Source organism: Heterodontus francisci, chromosome 12, assembly GCF_036365525.1.
Source record: "Heterodontus francisci isolate sHetFra1 chromosome 12, sHetFra1.hap1, whole genome shotgun sequence".
In the NCBI taxonomy this organism is placed as follows: Eukaryota; Metazoa; Chordata; class Chondrichthyes; order Heterodontiformes; family Heterodontidae; genus Heterodontus; species Heterodontus francisci.
In genome coordinates this window covers 52,069,563-52,082,136 of record NC_090382.1, presented here as the reverse complement: position 1 = coordinate 52,082,136, position 12,574 = coordinate 52,069,563, and the positions used below count along the sequence as shown (strand labels likewise).

At 43.9% G+C, this 12,574-nt stretch overlaps 1 protein-coding gene across 3 annotated transcripts in view; it reads left to right on the top strand.

The window, feature by feature from the left end:
• Positions 1–12,574, top strand: part of neurl1b (neuralized E3 ubiquitin protein ligase 1B) — a 95,917-nt gene that overhangs the window by 63,221 nt on the left and 20,122 nt on the right. For all 3 annotated transcript variants that reach the window (XM_068043414.1, XM_068043413.1, XM_068043412.1), the window contains one exon: positions 3,399–3,524. In XM_068043414.1, the coding sequence (XP_067899515.1) occupies positions 3,399–3,524 (126 nt within the window). The remainder of the gene's footprint in view (positions 1–3,398; positions 3,525–12,574) is intronic.

Genomic DNA, 12,574 nt, shown 5'->3' with positions numbered 1-12,574 from the left:
ATTGGCGTATAAGAGGTCTTACTACAGTTATATAGAGCCTTCGTGAAACCACACCTCGAGAGTACAGTGCACAGTTTTGGTCTCCTTACCTAGGGAAGGATATATTTGCTTTATAGGGCATGCAAAGAAGTTTTACTACACTGATTCCTGGGAGGAGGGGGTTGTCCTGTGAGGAGAGATTGAGCAGATAGGCCATAGTCCTTCGAGTTCAGAAGAATGAGATATTATCTCATTAAAACATATAAAATTCTTACGGGACTTGACAGGGTAGAAGTCAGGAGGCTGTTTCACCTGTTTGGGGAGTCTAGAACTAGGGGTCATAGTCTCGGAATAAGGAGTCAGTCATTTAGGACTGAGATGAGGAGAAATTTTTTCACTCAAAGGATTTTGAGTCTTTGGACTTCTCTGCCCCACGGAGCTGTGGATGCTCAGTCATTGAGTGTATTCAAGACTGAGATCAAAATATTTTTGGACTCTAGGGGAATCGAGTGATATGAGGATAGTGAGGGAAGGTGGAGTTGCGATAAAAAAAAGTTCAACCATATTTCTATCTTTTTGGCCACATTCCCTTTAATTTCACATGCCATTACTTTTCCATAAATTTCTTATATAGTACCGAATCAAATGTTTTTTTTAAAATCTCCATAGACCACATCCATTTCTTTTATGTGTCCTCTGTTATTTCTTCCAAGAATTCTGTAAGGTTGTTCAAACATGACCTACCTTTCAGAAATCCCTGTTTAGTAATTCTATTGTGTGCTAGACTTGAGCAGTTTACCAACAACTGAAGTAGGACTAACCAGCTTGGCTTATCTCAGTTTCTTTTTTCTGAACAATAGAGCCTCATTTTCCATCATCTAATCCTCTGACACAATTTACTTTTCAAAAGAATTTTGGAAAATTATAGTCTAAGCCTCATCTATTTCTTCCCTAGTTTCCCTCAGAATCCTTTGATATAAACCACAAGGTCCTGGTAATTTATCTGTTATAAGCTTTAGAAACTTCTTAGGACCATCTCTTTGAATAATAACTTTCACTGAGGCAAAGTACTTATTTAGTATCTTTGCCATTACCTCACACTCTACTATAAGCTTCTTTCCTTCATCTCTTATTGGGTCTAGTCCTATCTTGACTACACTCTTACTGCTAATATTTCTATAGAAAGCCTTTTTATTGCCCTTCACGATCCTTGCTAATTTTCTCTCACATTACCACTTAACCTGTCTGTTTTGCCCCCAGAGTTTCCAAGAACAGGAAAAAAGCCATTAAATCCAAAAAGACCATGATTGATCTCAATACAACCAAATTCTGCCAATGTTTTTCCTCTCCAGAAAAGTACAAAGTTTCCTCTTGAAGCATTTAATGCTGTTTTCCTTCAATGGCCTTCCTTGATAACATGCTTCATAAATATTGTCCTTTGTGTAAAATACCTTCCTCCTCTTTTGATTGCCTATTTCCAAATTTTGAACAGTTCACCATGGTGAACAGTCTAACTATATTAATTTACCCAGTGCTCTTCATGTTCTTGAAAGCATCAGTTGGGTCACCTTTAAGTCTTCTCTTAACCAGTTCCCTGTTGCGTTGTGCAAGGAAGTTTTTTTAACCTGCCTGTTCCTCCAGCTAACAGAGCTTGGAAATGAGTGTTTCAGGTTTCAAACAATCCCAGAAAAGAAAAGAAAATTTTGCATATGTATTTGTCAGGCATTAGATGGCTTAAGACCGATCTTTTGAACTTAAAAATTTGCACTGTAAATTATCTTAGAGAACACACCCTTTTTGCATCCATTGTTATAATGTCCATTGATGCTGAAGAAATTAGATCTTCTGAGCAGCTAGTGCAAATCACTGAAGACATTTTTGTAGTGAATGCTCAATTACTTATCTGCGCAGTGGTTAGCACCGCAGCCTCACATCTCCAGGGACCCGTGTTCAATTCTGGGTACTGCTTGTGCGGAGTTTGCAAGTTCTCCCTGTGTCTGTGTGGGTTTTCGCCGGGTGCTCTGGTTTCGTCCCACATCCAAAGACTTGCAGGTGATAGGTAAATTGGCCGTTGTAAATTGCCCCTAGTATAGGGAATATGGGATTACTGGGTTAGTATAAATGGGTGGTTGTTGGTCAGCACAGACTCGGTGGGCTGAAGGGCCTGTTTCAGTGCTGTATCTCTAAATAAATAAAAAAATAAATAAATGACATTGGATTGCAGCTATTCAGTATTTAACACATTTAAAGTCAATTCAAGATCTAAGTCGCAATCCTTTATGCATGTCATTAGGTGTTAGTTGAGGGATAAATATTAGCCAGGACACCGGGGACATCTCCCCTACTGTTCTTCAAAATAGTGCCATGGGATCTTTACAATCCGCCTGACAGGGCAGAAGAGAACTCAGTTTAATGTCTCATCCAAAAGACTGCTCCTCTGGCATTGCAACATTCCCTCAGTACTGCATTGGAGTGGCAGTCCCTGGATTGTGACTTGAACCCATAACCTTCTTACTTAGAGGTGAGAGTGTTACCACTAAACAATGGCTGATACTAACGGCAGATTAAAGAGTTTCCATATTTCATGTGTGTCGGGCCATGAATGTTTGATGTGAATAATTTTTATAATTAAGCTTTATATCCTCCTGTGAGGAGACAGAGAGGACCTCAGTTTTAATGTTAACTTGATGATGATGCCTCCAATATTGCCAGACACTGCGGAGCTATCACTGAAAAAGTATTTAGTTGAAAAAAAGTTAAATTGGTTTGTGATTAAAATCCCTAAAATCGTTGATAAAGTTAACAAATCATAAAGCCCTGTTGGATGCCAATACATTTGGGCCAAATAACAGGAATAAAACCAGATATAGTTTTCCTTTTGGTGCTGTCACAAACTTCAGTTTTGTTTAATGACGAGTACAAAGTACGATGGAGCTGGTACAGAATAGATGTTAACTGATGCATTGGGGGGTACTCCCCTGAGCTTAATGTCAATGCACATTGTTAGGACAGAGTAGAGAGAGCTTTCGTCTCCATCTGGCCATTCTGCACTTGGCCTTGGATTGGTGCCAAAATGACCTCTGATTGTTCTTACATTTATTACCAATACAGACAGATAAATAGGATGGGTAAGATGATACGTATGTTTCTTTTCAGTGCTGCCACAACCCTCAGCTTATGTTAGCATTGAGCACTAAATATAGTTGGAACTGCTATAGGTTCAATATGAAGTTCTACTTAGTTATTTCAGTTATCCAAAATTATGTCATAATATAGGAAAATAAACATTTACAATGTGCATTTGCACTGGAATTTATATCATACCAATGTTCCTGTGCGCATTGAGAACTGCAACATAAATGTGTACTGAATGGAACTGTACTCACTGGAGTTAATGTGCCTTAATATCCCCGCCACAGGTACTTCTCAGTCCAGCCCTGTAGATGTGTCTCCTTCAGGTTCTCCTGGTGGTTCCCACTATGACAGTGACTCTGATATGGCATTCAGCGTTAATAGATCCTCATCTGCATCTGAATCCTCATTGGGTAAGGAAATACCTTTGATTGTTTGCATTAAAATACTAACCTATGTTTTCTGTGTGATTAGAAGCTTGTGTTTCTCAATGCAGCTGTCTGAATTAATTACGTAATATTGGGAACCGAGTGAGCATGTGTGTTATTTTACCCTTGGACTGGGTTCAATTCAGCCCTGACAGATGGAACAAAACTCCTTTTGCTCTGGTTGCAAAGGTCGTATGCAAAATTATTTTGATTGGTCTCAACTCAGTTTCTAGTGAGCACAGAACCATAGCACCAAATGTCATTCTGTACACTTGTGCTGAAACACTCAAAGGTCACAAGGATGGTTGGTACAGGAAATGGTAAAATTCACACTGATTAGAAGGAGCTCTTTTGAGGTGACAGGCAAGACAAATTGTTGGGACTGAGTGGAGGGAACTTTAGGTTGGGAGGTGTTTGATAAACTGGACCATGGATGTCAAAGTGAAAAAGTGCTCCATGCCCCAGTACTGAACTCCCAACATCTTAATGAACATGCAATATTATTTTAAAAATTAAATTGTGGATTGGCAACGTTCTAAACCACAGTGATATAAAGGGTGTGAAAATTTATCTACAATTTCAAACAAGCCTCTGATCTTAGCCATACTATCAGCAGATAGTGCAAAGCAGAAGCCGATGGCTTCCCCACAGAGAGGCAGAAAAGGTTGACCTGGCAGTAACTAGTGTAATAGATAACTCAGGAACAGGAAGAAAGCTTGTTTTGAATTGCACTGAGAAGTTAGACTTTTAATCATTAGACACATTTGAAAGGATAAGGGGTGATCTGATCGAGGTCTTCAGGATTGTAAGATAATTTATAGGTTATTTCCACTGGTTGGTGAAACGTTAGTGAGAGGGGACTGTAAGTGAGGAAAAATGTCTTGACATGGAGGGTGGTGGAATGCCCTGTTTTCCAGAGGTGCAAATTCCATCAGAGATGTACAGACTAGCATAATTCTCTCTGCTAGCAGCAGGATAGTGCACCCATCCACTGTGCGAATCCTTAGTCCTCCCACAACAAACTTGTGGATGAGGCACCATGGGCACATGCTGTAAGGCCTCCATTTGAAACTAGGCAGGTGTCAAACATTCTGGACTCCCTTCTGTAGTATAAGGGTCTGAAAGGGTTAATCTTGAGAGCATGTAAAGAATACATGATGATGTAAGAGATCATGTGAGAGAGACTTGAAGCTGGATGCAGCGTGGCTTTAGAGGAGTCACTCAGACTAGTGTGAAGATGTACATACTTATACAATAATAAATATTAATGTTCTAACTACTCTAGGCTACAGGATCTCTCTAAGTTAGACTAACAAAGATGGCAGCATAGCAAACAAACCTACAACACCTTCTTGGAGGCTTTTACAACAGGTCTCATCTAATAAACCCCACATCATGAGCTGAATTTTACCTTAGGGAGACGAGAATTCGCCACTGACGTAAAAGTCGGTGGTGAACCCACTTCCACCTAGCCCGGGGATCCGTCCCGCATTTTACGGGCTTTAATTGTCCCGAGGCGGGATTTCCACCCACTTGAGGGAGGAAGTCCCGCCTCAGTGAGCTGCCAGCCAATCAGCGGGCCGGTAGCTCTTAGTCCCAGCAGCGCCACCGGGAATGGTGGCCACTGCTGGGACTGCAGTCCAGCTGACGTCATGGAGCCAGGATCTCAGGTAAGTTGGGCATGCCTCGCCAGTAAGATCGGCCATGCCCTGGTGAGGCTAGAATGGTCGTTTGGGGGGACGGGGGTGCGTCTTAGGTCCCAGGGATGGGTTGGAAGGCGGGGGCGGCCCTCAATTGGGCACTCTGTGCCCGACTGCTGTGGCACCGCCCCTCCCACCTGGTGCACGGAAAGGCCGGCAGCTGTCGCTGGGCGGCCTTTCACATCCCCAGCACGCCTGCTTGCCACGGGATTGGCCTCAGGCGGGCCGTTTCTCCCCTCCCCACCCCCCATCCGACCACCTTAAAATTGACCGGAGGCAGGAGCGGGGTGGGTAGGCCTCCTGAAGCCTCCCGCTCAATTTTACGCTGCCCCTATCCTCCCTCACGCCACCATCCGACCCACTGGGGCGGCGTAAAATTCAGCCCCATATCTCTGCAGAAGAAAGGGTGGAACAATGGCGATAGGAACACGGCACCATTGATTCCCCAGGTATTACTGAAACAGTGACCAAACCTAAGACCGCTAGAAAAAATGGATTAGCGCTTCTGCACCCTATCTAGCAATGCTGCTCCCAATCCATGGATGTCCTGGATCTGAAGCATGTAAACTACTGTATAGTTATGCATAAGTAGGCTGTCTGTTTACCTTCCCGTAAATGGCCTGTGGAGAATATACACTAATGCCACATAAGTGTGAAAACTTGTATTATTTTTGAAAAGTTTACATCAGGACTGTTAATTGCTAAGTGTTGGCTAATTTTTCTGTTCATAATGTCTCGTTCAAATTGTCTGCCTTATTGAAATAAAGTGTGACAAAATGGAATGTGGAGTTCTCTACCACAAACCCTGTTGAAGTAGAGTCCATAAATTCTTTCATAGGGGAATTAGATAGTTGATTGAAAAGGAATATCAGTCTGGGAGCAAGGAGGAGAGTGCATTTAGACTACATAGGCAGGATTTTGATTCCAGTGCGAGGGCGGGAATGGAAGCGGGCAGGCGCTTAAACCCTTCCCTTGGGTTGGTGTGCTGGTTTCCCGACAAGAAACTGACACGCTCAAAGTTTAAAAGACATCAAGGAGAGCTGGAAGAAGCAGCCAGCCCGAAATGGTTAAATGGCCAGTTAAGGCTTTTAACAAGCTTGTTTTCTGCTTGTTAAGAGCCAATTTGGAATTTTCGTTGAGGCATGGGATCCACGCAGGGTCTCAACCACAACAGAGAGGAGGAGGTACTTACGCAACGGGGATGAGTCAGAATGGTGGGACAACAGCAAGAAGCATCATTGAAGAGGGAAGGCTCAGAGAAGGCCCCCATTCACAGGCAACCAGTTGCACAGCATCAGGAAAATTATCTGCAATATCCTTTCACTCTCGACAAGGGCATTTTAAATGGGATGGCTTTGGGGGTTGGATGGGTCCTTCTGCATATAAACCTCATGGGTTCTTGAGAAGAGGGGTTCAAAATGACTCCACATTCCAATTGAAAGGAAGGAAGGACATAACAGGAAATGGGATTAAGCTACTCCGAGACAGGATCGACTAGTTATGAGGAGCAGCATCTGCAGGAGCAGAGACAGACCCTGGGCAACAGGGGGCGGGGAACAAGGGACAGGAAGGTAATGAAGGCAATATCCTCAGCATAGGGTCTACGCCAAAGGCGAAGCTACCTGGACATGTCGGAGCATTAGTGTCGCAGAAGGGTGCGCCTGTCCAGGCAGATGGTTACTGACTTGTGTGCCCTCATTGAGTGTCATCCAAGGGTTCGCAGGAACCATCATTAGGGCCTTCCTGTGGCTGTTAAAGTTACAGCGGCTTTGCACTTTTTTGCAACTGCTTTCTTCCAAGGAGCTGCAGCAGACATTGGTGGCATCTCGCAGGCAGCAACACATCATTGCATTATGGAGGTGACAGATGCTCAGTTCAAAAGAGCAGGGGAATACATTGAATTTGAGGTGGATAGCGGTACTCAAGCTCAAAGGGCAGGAGGATTTGCCTCCATTGCCGGATTCCCTTAGGTGCTGGGATCATCGATTGTACTCAAGTGGCCATCAAGGCACGGGGATTCCTGAATAGGAAGGCTTCCACTCCTTAACATTCAGTAATGCTTTGTGTAGGTGTTTGTTTGCATGCTATCCAGGAAGCTGCCATTACGCCTTCATCCTCCAACAGCTCCTCATGGAGGCATAGGAAATCCATGGATGGCTGTTAGCAGATAAGGCTTATCCCTTGACGAGATGGCTGATGACTCCGGTGTGTTACCCTGCCACAGAGGCTGACAGACACTACAATTGATGCCACCAGAGCACAAGGGTCATCATTGAGCAGACCATTGACGTTCTGAAGATGAGGTTCAGGTGCCTTGACTGGTCGAGTGGTGCCCTCCAGTACACTCACTTAAGGGGCTGCTGTGCTGTCCATAACATGGCCCTCCAGAAAGGTATGGTCTTTGAAGAGAGAGAAGCGCTGGAGCAGCTCAGCTCCTCGGAGGAGGACGAGGAGGAGGTAAAGGAGAACTGGAGAATGTTTCCCATGCTTTGCAGGGATGTCACTGTGTTAGGCGGTGGAGCTCTCATCAGGATGGCAGGGAGGCTAGGCCATTCTGATCCCAGTGTTATGATTAGGTGAGAAAGGGTCTCGGGGTTCCCTCTCAGCCTTTGCCTGGTTTAATCGTAACAGGGTTTAATTTTTAAAACACTGTTTTAGCTCCCCCTCAGCAAATCCTTGTTCACTGTTCCAATTGTAAGGCAAAGAAATCAGACAGGTTTCCTTAGATTTAAACAAGAAAGGTGGAAGTTTCTTAATCTTAAACTCTAATCTAGTTAACGACTACGAATATGCGACATGACCACGCTAGCATGCATACACGATAAACACACACGCAAATAGAGACAGAAAAAGTAGAAAAGAATAAAGGGGGAAATTTGAGGCAATATCAAGATTATAATTACAGTCCTTTGAGTTCAATGTGGAGTCTTTGGATGCTGGTAAGTCCTGCTGTTCGTTGGCGCCCAGTTCATGTTTCAAATTGTTTCGATGTCAGAGTCTTTTCTCTCTTGAGGTTTACATATCTTCCGTGGGTCCAGTGGCTTGGGAGAAAGCGAGAGAGAGACAGCCAGGAGAGAGAGGCTTTCTTGTTCCAGCTTCAGTTGCAAACTGCCACCTGTCCCTTTCTGTGTGGCACAATTCAAAACTCCAAGTTGGCCAGCAGGTTAGTCATGTTACTAACTGCTTAATCACTCCAGCGTTTGTAGATTTCAAAGCTCTCAGTGAGGGGGGTGTAGTGCTGTCTCTTACACCCGACAAGTTGTGGATCACCATTGCCCAGCCCAATCTCTGTTAATTGAATCAGTGAGCAATTCTTTTGTGTCTCCAAGCACTGTCTCTTAGTATGCAAATGTTCTTCCAGCCAAGTGTCTGGTGATCTTCAAACAAGTCATTTCCTCACTGCAGCAACAGTTTAAAATTGATGTTCATATGACAAAATTAATATACCGCATTCTTGGCAGGTGGGGGTCTGCATGACACCAGACACATTTCACCTTAACGAAACTCAGTCTATAGGACATTTGGAGAGGAGACTCATTCATCTGAGTGAGAGCAAGCATCCGTTAAGAACAAAAGTCAGCAAGGCTCCAGAGTCTCCACTTGACACACTCGTCCCCAGCATACTCCTTTGCTTTGCTAGCCCTTATTTCCCATTCCCTGCCTTTTTCCATGATGAAATGGGAACGTACAAGTCTTCCTTGAAGAAAAGGGGAATAGAATATGAATGTAAACTTGCAAAAAACATAAAAATGAACTGTAAAAGCTTCTATAGGTACCTAAAAAGGAAACATTTGACTAAGACAAATGTGGGTCCATTACAGGCAGAGTCAGGAGAATTTATAATGGAGTATAGAGAAATGGCAGAGAAGCTAAATGATTACTTTGTGTCTGTCTTCACTGAGGAAGATACAAGAAATCTCCCAGAATGAGAGATCCAAGGGAATAAGGAGAATGAGGAATTGAAGGAAATTAGTATTAGTAAGAAGGTTGTATTGGAGAAATTAATGCGGCTGAAGGTTGACAAGTCCCCAGAACCTGATATTCTACATCCCAGAGTGTTGAAAGAGGTAGCTATGGAGATAGTGGATGCATTGGTGATCATCTTCCAAAATTCTGTAGGTTCTAAACAGTTCCTGCAGATTGGAAGGTCACAAATGTCACCCCACTATTTAAGAAGGGATGGAGAGAGAAAACAGGGAATTACAGACCTGCAAGCCTTACATCAGTAGTAGGGAAAATGCTCGAATCTATTCTAAAGGATGTGATAAATGGACATTTGGTTAATAATGAGCAGATTAGGCATAGTCAACATGGATTCAATTGTGTTTGACAAACCTGTTGGAGTTTTTTGAGGATGTTACTAACAGAATTGTTAGTCCAACAACACTCAAGAAGCTCGACACCATCCAGAACAAAGCAGCCCACTTGATTGGCACCCCTCCACCACCTTAAACATTCACTCCCTCCACCACTGACGCACAGTGGCAGCAGTGTGCACCATCTACAAGATGCACTGCAGCAACTCACCTAGGCTCCTTCGACAGCACCTTCCAAACCTGCGACCTTTATCACCTAGAAGGACAAGGGCAGCAGTTGCGTGGAACACCACCACCTGCAAGTTCCCCTCCACGCCACACACCATCCTGACTTGGAACTATATCGCCGTTCCTTCACTGTCATTGAGTCAAAACCCTGGAACTCCCTTCCTAACAGCACTGTGGGTGTACCTACACCATATGGACTGCAGCAGTTCAAGAAGGCGTCTCATCGCGACCTTCTCAAGTGCAATTAGGGATGGGCAATAAATGCTGGCCTAGCCAGTGACGCGCACATCCCGTGAAAGAATAAAAGAAAAATCTCTCCGATGGTCAGGAGAACTTTATGCACTCTCAGGATGCCCCTGTCTTTTGCATTCTGGTGACTGCAGGAGGACCATGCCATCGGGGTCTATCTTTGGACTCGTTTTGCCAGTCCTAAGCAGGTCATTGAAACTTTTCCTGCACTGGACCCACTCCCTCCTCACAACTCCTGTGCTGCTGACCTCATGAGCCACCTTCAGCTCTGCCATCTTGGTCAACTTTGCCGGCTTTCTAGTGCCACTGGCAGGGATAATGATACGTCTCCGTGTTGTCACTGCCTCCAGCTGCACCTCAAGTGAGGCTTCAGAAAATTGGGGGGGCTGCCCTGGGAAGGGGACCCTCCCTATCCACTGCCCTCTGCTCAGCTCCTCCTCCCATGATTGAGGCAAGCAGCAACCACAGCAATGGCTGCTTGCCCTTGAAATCAGTCCTGCTGCTTCCGAGGTCCCACCTCTTTCTTGCACCTCCTGTCACTAATTGGATGGCGAACACGACTCTGGGCCTTTTAACTTCACCTTACATTAAAATAACAACACATTTGTGTTGCTGACGCAGTGCGGGGTCAGGCCCAGAAATGAACACAGCATCGGGATCCCAAACTCAGAATTGAAATCCCACCCCATGGCTCAAAGAGAAAAATTCCTTCAATAATTGATGGGCTAAATGTCCTGTTTTGCACTATAACATTCCAAGATCCAAGAGATGCAATGAGGGAGCATGAAAAGAGTCTGGCAGTTAACATAAAAGGAAATCCCAAAGTCTTCTATAGGCATATAAATTGTAAAAGGCTGGTGAAAGGAGGAGTGGGATGATTAGAGACCAAAAAGGTGATTTACACTTGGAGGCAGGAGGCATAGCTGAGGTATTAAATAAATATTTTGCATCTGTCTTTACGAAGGAAGAAGATGCTTCCCAGGTCATGGTGAAAGAGGAGGTAATTAATACACTAGAAGGATTGAAGATTGATAATGAGGTATTGAATAGGCTAGTTGTACTTCAAGTTGATAAGGCAGCAGGACTGGATGAGATGCATCCAAGGATACTGAGGGAAGTGAGAGTGGAAATTGCAGAGGCACTGACCATAATTATCCTGTCTTCCTTAGACTTGGGGGTGGTGCCAGAGGAATGGAGAATTGCAAATGTTATATCCTTCTTCAAAAAAGTGTGTAAAGATAAGCCCAGCAACTACAGGCCAGTCAGTTTAACTACGGTGGTGGAGAATCTTCTAGAAACAATAATTTGGGACCAAGTTAATAGTCACTTGGACAAATGCAGGTTAATTAAGGAAAGCCAGCACGGATTTGTCAAGGGAAAATTGTGTTTAACTAACTTGCTGGAGTTTTTGAAGAGGTAACAGAGAGGGTTGATGAGGGCAATGCTGTTGATGTGGTGTACATGGATTTCAAAAGGGCATTTGATACAGTGCCACACAACAGACTTGTGAGCAAACTTGTAACTCATGGAATAAAAGGGACAGTAGCAACGTGGATGCGAAATTGGCTGAGTGACAGGAAACAGAGAGTAGTGGTGAATAGATGTTTCTTAGACTGGAGGAAGGTTTGTCATGGAGTTCCCCAGGGGTCAGTGTTGGGACCCTTGCTCCTCCTCATATATAATAATGACCTAGACCTTGGTGTACAGGGCACAGTTTCAAAATTTGTGGATGATACAAAATTTGGAAGCATTGTGAACTGTGAGGAGGATAGTGTAGAACTTCAAAAGAACATAGACAAGTTGGTAGAATGGGTGGACAAGTGGCAGATGAAGTTCAATGTGCAGAAGTGAAAAGTGATTCATTTTGGTAGGAAGAACCCGGAGAGACAATATAAAATAAAGGATACAATTCTAAAGAGAGTGCAGGAGCAGAGGGACCTGGGTGTATATGTATGTAAGACATTTAAAGTGGCAGGACAGGTTGAGAGAGTGGTTAATAAAGCATACAGTATCCCAGGCTTTATTAATAGGGGCATAGAGTACAAGAGCAAACTTGTATAAAATAATGGTTCAATCTCAACTGGAGTATTGTGTCCAGTTCTGGGCACCACACTTTCGGAAAGATGTGAAGGCATTGGAGAGAGCGCAGAAAAGATTCACGAGAATGGTTCCAGGGATGAGGAATTTCATTTATGAAGATAGATTGGAGAAGTTGGGACTGTTTTCCTTGGAGAAGAGAAGGCTGAGAGGAGATTTGATAGAGGTATTCAAAATCATGAGGGGTCTGGACAGAATAGATAGAGGAAAACTCGTGAATGGATCAAGAATGAGAGGGCACAGATTTAAGGTAATTGGCAAAAGAAGCAATGTCAACATGAGGAAAAACTTTTTCACATTGCAAGTAGTTAGGATCTGGAATGCACTGCCAGAGAGTGTGGTGGAGGCAGGTTCAATCGAGCATTCAAAAGGGAATTAGATAGTTATCCGGAAAAGAAGAATGTGAAGGGTTACAGGGAGAAGGCAGGGCAATGGCAGTAAGTGA